We start from the raw sequence: 16,987 nt of genomic DNA on the forward strand, positions 1-16,987 counted from the left end.
GTATTACTCCCTTCTTAAAGTTCAAAGTTACTCACCAAGTGGCAAGGACCCTTGTTGGTCACATGGCGAGTGGGTGATGTTGACCCTGGCTGTGTCCCAATCCAGCGACCGCACGCTTCGGAGTACGCACCGTACGCGTACTACGTACGGTGCGTACTATAAGTACGAGAAGTGCGGAAGTGAGAGGCTTGTGAAATGGGACGGTCTAGCCTTCGTCGCGCTGCTCAGGTTGCCTAGCAACCATGATACTAACCGCGAGAAACGTTTCATAAAGCTTTGTTTGACAGAAATGAAGGAGAAAAAAAAAGTTTTTTGGTCATTCATTTTTGTCATGACATCACTTTGATTAGTTGAGTATCTGAGGCTGAGACCACGGGACTGTAAAAACATGATTGTTGGGCTTCATTTCTGTACCGAACAGTCATTTCAAGATTAGTTAGTAAATAACAATTAGCTGATGTTGTTCATGAGACTAAAGTCATCTCACTTTGGTAATGTAAATATAATATGGCCAATATTATGTTTATTGTCAGATTATTATGATATATATATATATTACAGGATATATTACAGCAGTGAGCTTGAACTCTGTGTCAAAGATTCAAGTTGCAGTTATTTATGTTTCCTATCACCTTAAATCTTCACTCAAAGACAAGTATCTTTGACAGTGTATATATAGATGTATTATATATAAGAGACAAATATTGTTTGTTTAATATGTTGGCATTACATTACATTTGGCTCAATGCTTACATATATGTGTAAAAAGAAAACGTACGAGCTGTGATAACTGTTTCTGATAGAATGAAGAGTAGACCGATATATTAAATATTCCTTTATTGGGTGAGAAAATCAGACCATGTCATAACTGCTTTAAGTCATACAGAATAGATATCAGAGCCTTAAACAGGCTGACTTCTGCTAAATGGGTCAAACTGGGCAGAAAGTATACAAACACATAACATCCTTATAGAATATGATGTAATCCTTTAAAAGCATGATTAAAATATAACAAACAATTAACACTAAAACAGCATAAAACAAGGAACCAGCCAATGCCAGTAGTAAATGACAGCAAAGCTACAACAAGACAGCAGCAGTGTTTAGGCCACCCTTTAATGGTTATACAGATTAAGCAGTTGCCAGGAGAAATGAATCCAGTCTGCAATACTTAACAACAACCTGTAATTTTTGCCACCTTGAACAGGAATGAGTGCAAGTTGCCAGAGCTCAAGAGTAGATGACAGCTGGTCCTTATAACCAACCTCTGATTAACAGCTAAGGGAAGGGTGAATGTTCATGCTAGTGTTTTCAGTGGCAGAAGTGCAGTTTTGGGTCTCTTTGAAGAACGAAACATTGTTATAAGGTCTGCGATAATGTTTTACACTGAGGAGAGACACTACCCTCTACAGACTGACCCAGTGGACAAATTAAGCATAACAAATAAGAAAACTACAGTAGTTATAGCAGTTGCTTGAAGGTCACTGGACATTAATATTAACATGCATTTAATAAAATCAGCACGGTTGATCATCCATATCACTGATATAATAAAACAGAAACTGATGCAACGACACAAGTTTATTCAGGTTGCAGGAATCAATCAACATCTTCCTGCTTCGATATGTACGACAATGTTGATCATAAATACAGCCATAAAACTGTGTCATAAAAAACTGTGTCAGGGTTACATCTTAGCTTTAGAGCAATGCAGCATTAGTTATTAGTGTTTATTCTCCTTTTGGAAATTCATTTTTTGCTTCTATGAAATGTCAGATAAATATCATCACATCACAGACGGCATCACACACACACACACACACACACACACACACACACACACACACACACACACACACACACACACAAGTTCATTTAAGTCATTAATTATGAATAAAATCTGGATAAACCCCGGCTGGTCTCTACACTTTTGTTCACTGAAAAATGATGTGTGAATGTCTCTGAAGAGTTTGTAAATTCATCTTCTGGGTTTGTGTAGCTCAGTGATTCCTCCCTGATATCACAGTTTGTCTCATGTACAGCAAACTAACTGCAAACAGCAAACTAAATCATCTCAGGTGAGTTAAGTTTAGAGAAACACAGCATACTTCACTATAAAGCTGTGAGTGGAGGAGGAGGACAGAAAAACAACATGGGGATGCTGGAAAAATTGTAGCTTTCATCGTTAAAGGACTAAAGAGACAAAGTTTACAAGGAAAGTGACAGACATGTACAGACTGCATTATCTGTTCAACAGTTTCTGTTTGCCTGGAAAATCTCTGATTCTACAGATTTACACAAACACAATGAAGAAACAGGCCTGAACGCAAACCCAGCATAAAGAGGTTCAGTGAATGTGGTATTGAAGGTGTGGAGGTGGATCAGAGTGTCAGAGGAGACTCTGTAGAAGGACAGTGTGCCAGCAGAACAGTCCACATACACTCCTACTCTGTTAGAGACAGAGGAGGAGGATGAAGAAAAACATGTCTTTTGGTTATTGTGCCAGACAAAATAACAATTTTCAGAGCAGCTCAGACTCCAGGACTGATCATTTCCACCAAACAAACAACTAATACTGTCTCCTTTCCTTCTGATTCCTCCGTAACTCACTGAAATGTCAACCCTGCCTCTCCACTCGACCTCCCAGTAGCAGCGACCAGTCAGACCATCTCTGCACAGCAGCTGAGGACGGTCATCAAATCTGTCTGGATGATCAGGATATGACTGAACCTCCTCCACATGTGTCACCGTCCTGTTGTTGTCAGACAGTTTGAGGTTTGTGTGTACTGTGTTTGTGTCGATTGTGAGTTGACAGGAATCTGATGGAGAGAACAAACACAATCCAGCTGCAGTTATTGATCCATCATCTGTTCATTGATTGACACTTTGATAATGACTCCTGACATCAGAGATGTGAATGAGTGATTTGACAGTTTGAAGATGGTTGAATGTGTGCTGCTTTGTTTTCATGAATCACATTAAAAACACACTTACACTTCCTCAGACCTGGTCTCAACCATTGGACTCCAGCAGGCTCCACCCTGAGAGAAGGAGGGGGGTCAGACCAGCACAGTCTCTTTCAGCATAAATAATATGTAAACCAATATGTTCTGTGTGTTAAATAATTTACTAATGGGAAATCATGAAACAGTAAGTTAGGCACAGAATTAATGTCCCAGGTGTTCTTCTGAGAAATCCCCTGCATGTAAAACAGGTCCTATGTGTGACTGTTCATATAAAGTTCATATTCTGGCTTAAAGAAAAGGAGAAAAAACTACCAGCACTTAGTGAAGGACAAAGAAAAAATTTCCACTCCTTTTTCCTCTATCAACATTGTACATGGCTGCAGCCAGTCACTCCATACCTGAGAGTCTCCAGAGTCAGCTGCTTCAGGAGATTCACTCCTGTCTCTCCAGGATGATTGTAGCTCAGGTCCAGCACTCTCAGACGAGTAGTGTCGGCGGTTACAGCTGATGTAAGGGAATCACAGCCTTTCTCTGTAACCAGACAGCCTGACAGACTGTGAAACACACAAAACACCACAAGTGGGGAAGAATTTATAAAAACTGGTACTTGGTCCACATTTTAGTTAATGACTCAAACATAAATAACTAAAAAAAAAAATTAACAAGAGAGGGGACAGTATGGTTCCCTCAGATTTTGGCAGTGGAAATTGAATTTTGATACTTGGAAAAACACTGATTTCGTGAGTTTTAGACACAAACATAGTTAATGCCACCTCTACATTCAGTTTACAGTGTTGGGAAGGTTACTTTTAAAATATATTCCAATACAGATTACAGAATACATGCCCCAAAATGTATTTTGTAACGTATTCCGTTACGTTACTCAATGACAGTAACGTATTCTGAATAATTTGGATTACTTAATATATTATCATGCTTTATCATGCTGCAGGTAAGGCTGCACTTTTTGCAGTGATCTCGTATAGAAAACTATTCCGCACGTATATAAAACAGGTCCGCGGCTCCGAACCGTAGTAAAGGGACCTCTGGCTAATACGTCGGGTTCCATGTCGGGCTCGTAGCTGAAAACTAGCTTTACTTTGTTGTCTGGGTCAACGTTGCTAGTGAGACAGACAGAGGCGTGAAAGGCTGCTCCAACGGAACTTATTGCTTCGGAGGAAAACACGAACACAGTGTACAGTCGAGTCTTAATAGCTTAATTACAACTGGGCTCGGTATGGCAGTCCATTCTCCCTGCCGCATGGACTGCACTGCCCATAGGGCTACATTCTTTAGGGCTATGCCTGTAACACTCTGCTTATTGCCTTCACATTAAATAATCTTTTGAGTAATCATTTTTAAAAATATTTCTTCACGTCATTATGTGGGCCACAAGTAGGGGTGACATGGGCCGCGAGATTGAGACACAGGCATTAGAGCCTCTTAATGCGTGTTTTGTTTGCGTTTCCACCGGCGTGGAATTACCAGAAATAGAGAGGGCATAGCCTAACATATGAAACAGGAAAATACCGCCATGTAATCCATTTATTTCAGTAACTGCATTCTGAATACCACCTTTTTAAATGTTAACTGTAACGGAATACAGTTACTCATATTTTGTATTTTAAATACGTAACGCCGGTACTCCCCAATACTGACAGTTTAGAACCAAACTTTTCAGTAAGTGATGCAAGGATATGTTTTATATTTATTTTTCCAGTCAAATGGAAAGCTTGAACAGATAGACACGCAAATGGAATTTAGCCCTATAATAAATGTTGACTCACGGTCTTACTTGCTGATTAACAGATCTCAAATCTGTGATCATTTGTATTTAAAACCCTTTCAAATGTTCATAAGGACTGGTTTTCATTAGTAAGTCTAAGCTACATTTTCTGTTTCTGAAGTGTCACTAACAATGCCCATGCACAGCTAAATAGTATTATTGTGTACTGGATACTAATTGCAGCATGTGGCCTTCAGGGTACCCATTCGCTTTTGCAAGCACATCATAGAACACATAAACACCGATGGTTGAGTAAAGTGAATATGAAATCCAAACAATTAAAACAATGTAATTTTGAGTTCATGAGTTTAACAGTGTGATGAACCCTGACCTTAGAGCTTCCAGTTTGCAGTGTGGACTCTGCAGTCCAGCTGACAGGAGCGTCACTCCTGAATCCTGCAGGTCGTTGTTACTCAAATCCAGGTCTCTCACACTGGAGAACTGGAAGCTAAGAACTGAGGACAGACTTTCACAGCTTCTTTCTGAGAGGTTACAGCCGTTCATCCTGAAAAGATATTGTACAAAATTTTTGATAGAGACGAGTCTGCTTACAGAGCAGAGATGAGAGCCCTGACATCATAGTATTGTACAACAACCTGCTGCTCAATGTATGCAAGTCCTCGGAGCTCATTGTGGACTACAGGAAAGTGCAGGGTGGAGGACACATACCCATTTTCATTGAGGGGAGAGTGTCAGATGCTTCAGGTTCCTGGGCATCAGCATCATTGAAGATCTGATCTGGTCACATCATGTGGATGTGATCACAAAAGCAGCAAAAGAGCGGTGAGGAGGTTTGGCATGGACCCTTGAAAACTCCCCAACTTTTATCGATGCACCATCGAGAGTATTCTGTCTGGCTCTATTATGATTTGGTATGGCAGTTGTACTGCTCTGGACCACAAAGCTCTATGGCTCTATTATTGTACGATCTACTGTACAATATAAAGCGCCTTGAGGCGACCGTTGTTGTGATTTGGCGCTATATAAATAAAATTGAAAAGATGAAAAAATAAAAGTATGAAAGGTGATCAGATCAGATCATATCACTGGGTCTGAACTGCCAGCCATCCAGGACCTGTTCAGATAGGGTTGTAAGAAGAAGGTCCACCGGATCCTCCCTGATTCCAGCCATCCCACCCATACACTCTTTATGGTCCTGCCATCAGGTATGAAGTATATAAGCATCTACAACCACACCAATAGATTCAGGTACAGTTTCTACCTGAACTGCAGAAATATAGGACAGTTTATTTTGCACAATCATTGTACACACTATAACAGCAGTCTGGCAAGGAAGTAGCGACTAGCAAGTCCAGCAGGCATGTGGTGTGGAGGTTAGCCGGATAACTCGAAGCCAGTCAGTTAAATCAAACAAGAGACCTTTATTCGTTGTCAGCAACATAAGACCATACAAGCCAGGTCTCCACGGCTCTACTCTGTCCATACATACATGTGTGGGGATCAGTAGTCGCCGACACCAGCCCGTTACAACGGTAAGGTTTCTCCTGAACAGACACACGAACAGCATGTAATGGCTGCCACTATACTCTCAAACACCCACTAGGAGACTCCCACAACTACTACAATAGTAGGACCCCCCCCAATTGCTATAATACAATAGGGGTTGTTGCAACACTCTACATGTATATGCCATTACCTCTGCACAATAGCTACTATAGCATTTTTAGTAACCTGTATTTATTTATTCTACACTTTCTTTTTAATGTGTATTTTTTTTCCTTTTATAGTTTATTTTACTTGTTACTTCGTGCCTTTATGCCATGTGCTACAGTTGCCTTTATATGGCAAATAAAACTTGACACACTAAGTCTAGCATTTCTCATTGAAGCCAAAATATAAAAATGATATTAAGCTATTTTATTCTTCACAGTTAAGTAAAATTAACAAAAAATAATTTCTTTTCATTATATCTTATTTGTATTTTGTTCCTTGTTTGCCACTAGGCTGTATGCTGCTGCATAAATACCTGTGCTTCTTGTCTTTAATTACTTTGTCACTGATCTGTACTTGTTGTAACTTAAAGAGATTTATGAATCGGAAACTTTAGACAAATATCTAAAAAACATATAAACCAAACTGTGAGTTGCTCTGACCTGAGAGTTTCAAGTGTGCAGTGTTGACTCTTCAATCCAACTGATAACAGCTGTACTCCTGAATGTTGTAGGTCATTGTTGCCAAGATCCAGCTGTTTCAGTCTAGAGGACTGAGAGCTGAGAACTGTAGACAGAGCTTCACAGCTTCTTTCTGAAAGGAAACACTCACTCAATCTGAAAAGACATAAAGATGAAGGCAAGTTTTTTTCCTCCCCATCACTGAACCAGAGCAATGTATTCAAATAATGTTAACTTGACAATAACTTACAGAGCTTTCTTGGAGGCTTTGACCACTGGCAGCAGTCTCAGTAGAGCCTCTTCTGAAACTGAGTACTTCTTCAGATCAAACACATCTAGTTCTTCTTCTGCTGACAGTAAGATGAAGACCAGAGCTGACCACTGAGCAGGAGACAGTTTATCTGTGAAGAGACGTCCTGATCTCAAGTACTGTTGGATCTCTTTTACTAGAGAACGATCATTCAGTTCATTCAGACAGTGGAACAGGTTGATGTTTTTCTCTGCAGATAGATTCTCATTGATCTTCTTCTTGATGTACTGGACGGTTTCCTGATTGGTCTGTGAGCTACTTCCTGTTTGGTTTAACAGACCTCGTAGGAGACTCTGATTGGTCTCCAGTGACAGACCAAGAAGGAAACGAAGGAACAAGTCCAGGTGTCCATTTGGACTTTGTAAGGCCTTGTCCACAGCACTCTGGTAAAGGTGTGCACCTGTTTGTTGTTCTTCCAGCAGATTGACTCCAGAGTTAATGAAAGTCAGATGGACATGAAGAGCAGCCAGAAACTCTTGAATGCTAAGATGGACAAAGCAGAACACCTTGTCCTGGTACAGTCCTCTCTCCTCTATAAAGATCTGTGTGAACACTCCTGAGTACACTGAGGCTGCTCTGATATCGATGCCACACTCTGTCAGGTCTGATTCATAGAAGATCAGGTTTCCCTTCTGCAGCTGCTCAAAAGCCAGTTTTCCCAGAGACTCAATAATCTTTGTATTTTCCAAACTCCAGTGTGGATCTGTCTCAACTCCATCATCATACTTGACCTTCTTCACTTTGGCCTGAACCACCAGAAAGTGGATGTACATCTCAGTCAGAGTCTCAGGCAGTTCCCCTTCCTCTATGGTTTTCAGCATATCCTCCAGAACTGTAGCAGTGATCCAGCAGAAGACTGGGATGTGACACATGATGTGGAGGCTCCGTGATGTCTTGATGTGGGAGATGATCCTGCTGGCCTGCTCCTCATCTCTGAATCTCTTCCTAAAGTACTCGTCCTTCTGTGATCTAGTGAAACCTCTGACCTCTGTCACCATATCTACATATTTAGGAGGGATCTGACTGGCTGCTGCAGGTCGTGTGGTTATCCAGAGGTGAGCAGAGGGAAGCAGTTTACCCCTGATAAGGTTTATTAACAGCACATCCACTGAGGTGGACTTTCTAGGATCAGTTAGGACTTTAGTTCTACGGAAGTCCAGAGGAAGTCGACACTCATCCAGACCATCAAAGATGAACACAACTTTAAACTCTTCAAAGCTGCAGATTCCTGCTTCTTTGGTTTCAGTAAAGAAGTGATGAATAAGTTCCACCAGGCTGAACTTTTCCTTTTTCAGAACATTCAGCTCTCTGAAACTGAATGGAAATATAAACTGAATGTCCTCATTGGCTTTGTCTTCAGCCCAGTCCAGAATTAACTTTTGTGTTAGGACAGTTTTCCCAATGCCGGCCACTCCCTTTATCAGCACTGTTCTAATTGGTTCATCTCTTCCAAGTGAGGCTTTAAAGATGTCTTCTTGTCTGATTGTTGTTTCTGGCCTGTCTGGTTTCCTGGATGTTGTTTCAATCTGTCTGATCTCATGTTCATCATTGACCTCTGCAGTCCCTCCCTCCGTGATATAGAGCTCTGTGTAGATCTGATTCAGAAGGGTTGGGTTTCCTGCTTTAGCGATCCCCTCAAACACACACTGGAACTTCTTCTTCAGGGTAGATTTAAGATCGTGGCAAACAACACCATGTGTTCCTAAATGAAAACAAAACAGAAGAAATAAAATAAAGAAATAAATAAAGAAATGTCCCATTTAACCAGTGGTTTAAATTCTACAAGAAATCCTCTTACTACTCTGCAGACGGTCAGCCAGCTCCTCCTGGTCCATTTTCCTCAGGAAGTCCAGTATGATTTTCAGAAAAGCCTCTTTGCTGTTCCTCCTCTTCTCTTCATCCCTACCTTCCAACACCTCCTCATCCTCCTTTTGCCTCTTCAAGCATTTGCGATAATCCGGACTGAGAACCTTCTGGATCTTCTTCAACTCATTCTTCACAAAAGTGATGACGTTACCCTCCAGCTCCTAGAATAGAATATTGTTTGAATGACCAAATCAAAATGAAGTAATGCAGTGTCTGTGTTGGAACTGACTGACAATATGCTAGTTTACAAACTGTAGCATGGAGATGACAGTGAGGAGAATGGGTGTGTTTGTTCATCTGTACAGCACTTTGGTCCATTGTAGTTGTTTTATACATTTTTAGTCTATTCTATGTGACAGTTCATGCTGACAATGTGATGAGATATAACCCAGCATAGGAATTGCAATGGACAGGTGATCAGATTGGCAAAGATTTTATGTGGATTATAGCGTGTGTGTGTGTGGGGTTTTTTTTTTATTACATGCGCATTTTACATGATTTCTGCAAAACCCCTAATGGAAAGATACCATGGCCTGGGACATGTTAAATGCATGCTTTATAAATAAAAATGGCACACTATTGTTTGGTATGTATATAAAAGTAGTTGGTTCACATGTACAGACCATAAATATGGTGTCCATATGCATTTGATGCTGCTGCACAGACTGACCACTTTGAGACTCAGAGGTCCCCTTGTCCACTCTGTGGAGGAATAATAAAAAAAATTGTTCAGATTGTTTCTGTCCACATAGGTCTATAAAGTGATGTTTGTATTTGAACAGAGATTCAATTCAGATACATGAAACTAACACTAACAAGTCTCAAAGAAGTGAAGCAACATTAAAGAAGACTGGGCCATAATTCATCCACTCTGATGTAAATAACTGATAAAGTCATACAGAAAACAGTGACTTTGGCTCATTGCTGCTAAAGATGTTTCTATAAACTACTGATTCAGGGGACGTACTTTCTGTACAGGAGTGCAAATAGTCATGTGAAAAACTTTCTTTTTCATTTTCTTATGACACGTTACAGTCCTGTAGATAAAATTTACTCTGTGATGTGGAGAAAACTCCACCCTTCAGAGATGGGTTATACATGTTACTCATCTCTACACTCAGTCTTCTTTATGGTAGACTGTTTAAGTACACAACAGACATAAATGGGAAGACTGCAAGATAGGTTATTATCGCTTCTCACTTGTCTCTGTCTGATCACAGTATAATTTGCCTTAATTTTTATCAAAATAGGAGGACTGTAAATACTCTGTGGAAAAGAAATGTAGGTATGTTCAACAATCAGTGATTCAGAGAAATTAAAAAGGAGAACAAATGATTCATAGCAGAAAACATAGAGAGTACAATAGTTCCACCATTTTGTGACACAGAGTTAAAACTGTTATGAGAGGGAAGTTAATTTTAAGGGAAGCTTTTCAAAATGAAAAGGAAGCAAACACAGAAAAATGGATGATTTGAATGGATGGATTTTTGTACAGAAGCAAACAAAGAATTGGAAACAATTTTACAGCAAACAGCTATTTTATCAAAATGAAGCTAATATGGTCTATATAAAGACGAGTGAAGGGAAAGAACTTTGGGCTATAAGGCATAACTAGAAGTAAGAAAAATAGAGGTTGGCTGCATTTCTTGCTGAGATACATCTTTGAATGCTGAACATAAAAAGGACTTCTGGAAATATGAGTGCTCTTTACCAGTGTTAGGCTGGGATTGCAACAGTATGTGTGCTATTCTTATGTAAATGATTTAAATGATTTCCAATATGTTGCTGTTTCTAGACTTTTAATGGAACAACACAAAGCATCTCCCTTGGCTTCTGGTATGTTGCATCTCATTTTTATGTTTAAATCACCATGTATCTATTATAAAATGATCAATCCATACTTGCAAAAAAAACAACAACCCCTTGTTATTTCTCGATATAAACAGATTGACATGAGCTCCTGACTTACAGCTACAGTTTTAAAAATCAAATTAATGCTGGTAACATCATGTAGCAACATCCAGGACTGCCTCCACCACACTGTCTTTCATTTTTCAATGCAACAATCCAAAATCATCCATAAACCTCTATAAAGATGAACTTCCCTGCTTCTCATGTGGTGTCATGCTCACCAAACTTTTTAGCATCTTCCAGTCATCGACTGCTGGACCAATTGGAGTCTTATAGCCACTTTACTTCAGAAACACCCTCTACAGCATTTATTCTTTAAACTCTGACTGCTATGTTTGTCAAGGGTGAAAACAACAGACACTGTTGCAACAAATCAGATTACCTCTTTACAGCAGAAGGCCGTGCTTTAAAAGTTTCTCCAATGCCCTTGGACTGGTTGCTCTTTAAGGACACGCAGCTGAGTTCAGGTCCAGGAAAGTCTTTTCTCTGAGGGATCCTGACAGAAAAAGAAATAGAACAACTTTAAAAGTAACTGATATCAACCTACTTGGATTTAGAGACATGCTGTCTTTAAACTTGTTGTTGTTCTTTAATCCTATATAATTCAACCATGCTGTGTTGATGGAGGATATTATAAGACATTTTCATGTTGGTCACAGTATTCTAAATTTGTCATTGTTATGTTGCAAACCAAGTTATGGTTTATAGTGATAGTTGATAGCTGCTGCCAACTTGATGTCAAGTGTCCAAGCTGAGATGGTAGACATCTTGTAGTTAGGTCTGTAAGCTTTTGTACATTGACAATTTTTTCATAATGTAGCTTCTCTATACATTTAAAATAGATTTTACATCTAACAATAAAGATGTGATTGAAATGCAGACTTTCTGCTTTAAACTAAAAGGTTTAACTAAAGTATTGTGTTAACTGTTTAGGAATTAAAGACATTTTTCTATCTAGTTCCACATTTTTACTATAAATATAAGAATTGTTTTAATAAGTCTACAACACATGGAGATTATCTGCTGGAAGAGTGGAGTCCTACAGATACTCTTCCCTACATAAATGGCTCCCACCATGTCAATTCTTTACACTTAGTGGGGAAAAGAGCTTCAAACACAGTTACAGCTTTAGGTACAGAATACCTCTCTATCTCAGAAAGTTCCGCTTTAAAGGTTTCTCCAATGCCCTTTGACTGGTTGCTCTTCAAGGACACACAGCTGGGTTTAGGTTCAGGAAATCCTGGACTCTGAGTGATCCTGACAGCAACAAAAAAAAAAAAATGAACACATATTTGCAGCACTTTACATTATCCCTGCGTTAATAACAACTGTTCTAAAAGTAACTAATATCAGCTTACTTAGATTCAGAGGTGCACTGTCTTTTAACATCGTCATTTGTTGACATCTCACTTTTGGCAGACTCACAGCTGGATCCAGTTTCAGGTTTGCGTTTGATTCTGTGTTTTTTTCTGTGAATAATGATGGAGCAGTGATGTTAGTGCTGAGCTGTGATGTGGAGAAGAGTCATGGACAGTTAGAGATGGTCATCTTACCGCTGATCTTTGGTCTGGCTCTCATGTTTCCCACACAGAGTGCTTTTAGAGGGAGGGACTCCCTCCTCTCTGTCCTCCATGTTCCTGACATACGGAGTAGAAAAAGGACATTTAGAAATATTTACTGAAAAATCTCTTTGTCTGACTATTTCTTAATGACACTTAATTCTAAAATAATGGACAACACAGCACCGTGGATTGTTTTTCTTTGCAGTAGATGTCTATCTAAAAATGCTGTAACTAATGTTAAAGAAATAATTCCACCATTATTTTCTTCAGTGCCATCTCTAAACACAATGCAGAGCAACTAATAGATGTCAATTATCCTGTTAATATTGTCGAAACCTCACTGTATATGACTCTTGATGCTCTTGTTCCTCTGACAAAGAAAGCGGCTAATTGGAGAGGTTTGACTCCCTGATGTAACTCATAAAAGTTTACCCTGAAGCAGATAACTCATAAACTAGAGAGAAAGTGGTGTTCTGCTTGTTTAGCAGACCTTTGCCTGACCTGTCTGACCTGTCAGTGTGTGTTTCTTTATAATCTCCATCTTTGCTCATAGAGGATCACCATATTGTTTGGTGTTTCACTGTATAATTTTGGGGTCTTTTAAGTCACATCTACATCACTTTCTACCTTCACCTGCAGATGAAACACAAATCATTCATGTGCACATCAAAATAAATTCTCCTTTCCATCATGTTTGTTGTCCAAATATCAGCTGCTTCTTTTCTGCTTCATCTCAGCAGCTATTTTTATAGAGCTAGCTCACAAAATCAGTATCTCAATGTCAGGTTAAGGTCCTGACAACATTAGACAGAGAGCCCTAATGATCAAATAAGCAGCACTTGGTGGCTTCACTTTTAACATGAAGAAACTTCCCTCACGGAGGAAGTTTGATAAGATAAGTTTTGAATTCTAGAATTAGTTTAGAAAATTGTTCATACATCTATTTTCTACTGCTTATCCAATTGAGTGTTATGATCTGGCAAAAGCCTATCCCAGCAGCTATAGTTTAAGAGGCACCTTAGAGTCACCAAGTAACCTAACATGCATGTTTTTGGACTGTGGGAGGAACATGAAACTTCACACAGAAAGTCCGGCAGGATCAAACCCTGGACCTTCTTATTGGGAGACAATGTCATGAACCAGCACAGCATCATGCTACCCTAATAAAATTGCATATATCTGGTTGATATTCTTGTTTGAATTTTATGTTTTTAAATGCAAGTAATGCATGTAAACCCTAACATGATTTGCTGGAGGCACACGGATCTGTTAGAGATTATTAGTGATATGCACCAGTGAATGCAGCCTAATCCTGGTTTGAACAAAAACATTAACAGGAGGTGAAGTTGTGTTTATTGCCTCCAGCTGTTTGAGTTGATCAGATGCCTTTGGTATATCACAGTCCACCTTTCTTTAACAAAGAGACACAGAGTCAAAGCTTTGGGGTTATGATTACATTCAAATCTTTTTCGTTTTAAATCAATAAACTAATAAAAATGATGTTGTCAGCAACACAGGCATGAGATTTAAGGTTTTATTGACATTCTTTCTCTTGTCTGAAATGGCATTGCTTCACTATTTAAAGTGCCAGGTTGACCACTACGTTGTCCTCTTGCATTATGGTACGTTTGAATTTTGCAGTTCCTCTATTCTGGACATTATGGTACAAGCATACAAGCAGGAATCCATGTCATGGTCCTCTTAAGAGTTTGAAAACAAGGCAGTAGGACTTTAACTTCCGGATTTTGTAAAAGCATTTCATCTCTCATTCAAGAGGCTTCTTCACTTCTGAATTGAATAAGAGTCTTGAATCAAAGGTGACCTAAATGTCCCGTCGCCTTCTTTTCAAGCTCCAAAGAGTTGAAACAAGTTTAATATGTAAAAATAATTTTGCACCAAACACTATCTTTCAGCCTATCCATGATATATTTCATGTCATATTACTGAACAGTTTTTGAGAAAAACAAAATGCCAGGTTTTTTTTCTTCTTAAAATGGTAAATGTTCCCAGTTTCAACATTTGATGTTTTCTTTGTTCTATTGTGAATACAATATAGGTTTGTGGGATTTGCAAAGTATTGCAATTGGTTTTTAATAACATTTATAGAGCATCCCAACTGTCTTGGAACTGGGGTCGCATATCATATTAAACATTTCATGAAGGGGAGGCGTGTGCAGAAACTAGGAAGTAAATTTGAGCATGCAAATCGAAAATTCGAATTTTTTTCCATTTAAATTTTTCAAACACTTTGCTGTAATATAAAAAGACAGTTACCAGTGACAGATGTGAAGTCAGCCTGAGTCAGAATCCACTGAGTATTTTGAGTCACCTCTCAGTGAATTCTTCTTCCAGTGCTAAAATATTTTATAATGTAATCTGAGCAGAATTTTCTATTCATTTGAATTAAAATGATCACGTCTCTGTAGCGCAGTATTGTTTTACTTATTACAAAAGCACTGCTTTAAAATTGTCTGTTTGTTTACCGTCACCTGTACGGTAATACCTAGGAGCAACACATTTGTAGCCGCAGGTAGCGTTACTGTGTCTTCACAAACTGGTTCACTTAATCACACTAACTCTTGAATTATAACCTGTGATATCAACACCACCCCCCATTGTCACTCCAGCTGAACGTTTGAACTTGATATCACTACTGTAACACTGCTTAACCCACCCAGACCTGTGGTGTAAATATGCCGACAGGCATATATAAACAGCTTTTCCTCCACAGCAGGAAAAAACAACAACAATAACTTTTGCTCCACGGGAGAAAAAGCTGCCCTTCAGTAATCAATAGTGGATCCACACTAACAATGATTCAGAGATCAGCTGCTGACCGTCAACTTATCTTTGCCGAGCTGGTCACGCACGTACACAAACATTAAATGCCCAGCTTTCCCAGCCCCTGCTTCCCAGTTCCTGCTGGAGCCGCTCCATAGTTCAGTTGGAACTATGGAGCGGCAAATTTGTGTTGTTTGTGGTGGAACTAACCTGTACACAGCTGATGTTAGCAAGGAAAACATTACAGAGTGCTTCACTTACCTTTCACGGAGCTTCCCACAGGAGACGATAACCTGCGCCACACAGTTCATGAAAGTGAAAGTTAAAAAAGATGGGAGTAAACACCCAGCCCAACACATGACACAGATACACCGTGTTTTCGTGTGCGTTATTATTTAAGGTGGAACTTCAATTTAAATCCACAGACCAAAAATTCAAATACACAAAGATAACTTTTCATAAGTTAGTGGGTTAAAGGGTTAATCTATGAAAAATAAGAAGCACTGCGAGAGCACAAACCTCCACCAGGCAGCTGTCTCTCTGGGCAGTATGTGCTTTTAAGGGTATTGTAATTTATTTTGTATATGTCAATTTTGTTGTCTTTGTTCTTTTTAAATGCACATTCAGAAATTTCAAAAGATTTATCAAAGGTTGACCAGACATAACACCGTTAATAAAATGTCAGAGGTCCAAAGTAATGTGGTATTTAGAATCCCCATTTTCATATTATCCCTTATATTCCTATATGTTGTCCATAGAAACACTGGCGGCAAGAGACATAGTTTTAAATGGCTCTATAGCATTATTATCACTCTGACTTTCAGATCAATATATCGAACTTGAAACCAAATGTGACATATTATAGTAAATATGTACTTTCTATAAATGAATACCACACTTGTATAAATCACTCAATGACAGAAAAACATCAAACAGAATGCTGTTAAGATCTGGTCTGTATTCTGAACAGAGAATACAGACTCTATATTCAGACTCTAACGCAGTCTTTAATCTCAGTTATAAAAATCCAGAATGTGTTTCTGAGAAAGATTATTCACTAAAAGGCAACTGCTTCTCTTTTCAGGAAGTTGAAACACTAACAAGTTTTTAATATGAAGATGTTTTTACCCCTAAATCAACACCTGCCCAGCATTTTCTAGATGGTTTTAACATGGCTAAAGAGTTTAAAAACTTTGAGGCTGAAAACAGATCTCTGATTGAGGAGAGAAGTCCTCCATCTCAAAGGAGTGCTCTGTGGCAGAGGTGCGATCTGGTGTCCTTTTTTTCTGGCCTGAGATCACAGACTAACTCCTGTCTGACTCAATGTGAAGCCACAGACTCTGGTTGTGTCAAACCACTGACACATGTGGCATAAGGTGTCCTTTAAAACAGTAAATCACAGGACTGTGTGTCAGGACAGAGCTGACAACTGGAGCTTTGTTTCTGAGCCTAATTTTATTTTCAGAAGCTGGTGGTGAGATTCAGGTACCAACAGCCTCTTGTTCAGGTTTGTACATCAGTATCAGACATTTTTTCAGCTTCTCCATGTAGGTCATATATGAAGAAATCTGCAATTATATCATGAAGTTTTCATCATTCAGAGAATCCACAGAATGAGCCTCTGGTATATAATCTGCTGATGGCCGTTTAAGCTTCTGCGCTTCAGGTGAAGT

General features: G+C 39.1%; 1 protein-coding gene across 1 annotated transcript; it reads right to left on the reverse strand.

Annotated features, from left to right (window-relative positions):
* Window positions 1-639: 639 nt before the first annotated feature.
* On the reverse strand, window positions 640-15,625 carry LOC146361533 (uncharacterized). Its single transcript, XM_084920688.1, has 13 exons — window positions 15,576-15,625; window positions 12,525-12,608; window positions 12,330-12,440; window positions 12,115-12,228; window positions 11,354-11,467; window positions 9,684-9,762; window positions 8,993-9,221; window positions 7,135-8,896; window positions 6,867-7,040; window positions 5,084-5,257; window positions 3,365-3,520; window positions 2,995-3,041; window positions 640-2,819 (listed from the first exon to the last, which is right to left on the reverse strand). Exons 1-13 carry the CDS (start codon window positions 15,623-15,625, stop codon window positions 2,251-2,253), a joined length of 3,663 nt encoding a protein of 1,220 aa, XP_084776814.1. The 3' UTR covers window positions 640-2,250.
* Between the last annotated feature and the right edge of the window lie 1,362 nt (window positions 15,626-16,987).

This window comes from Perissodus microlepis, chromosome 23 (assembly GCF_051167445.1).
Source record: "Perissodus microlepis isolate ML-2025 ecotype Zambia chromosome 23, ASM5116744v1, whole genome shotgun sequence".
Lineage (NCBI taxonomy): Eukaryota > Metazoa > Chordata > Actinopteri > Cichliformes > Cichlidae > Perissodus > Perissodus microlepis.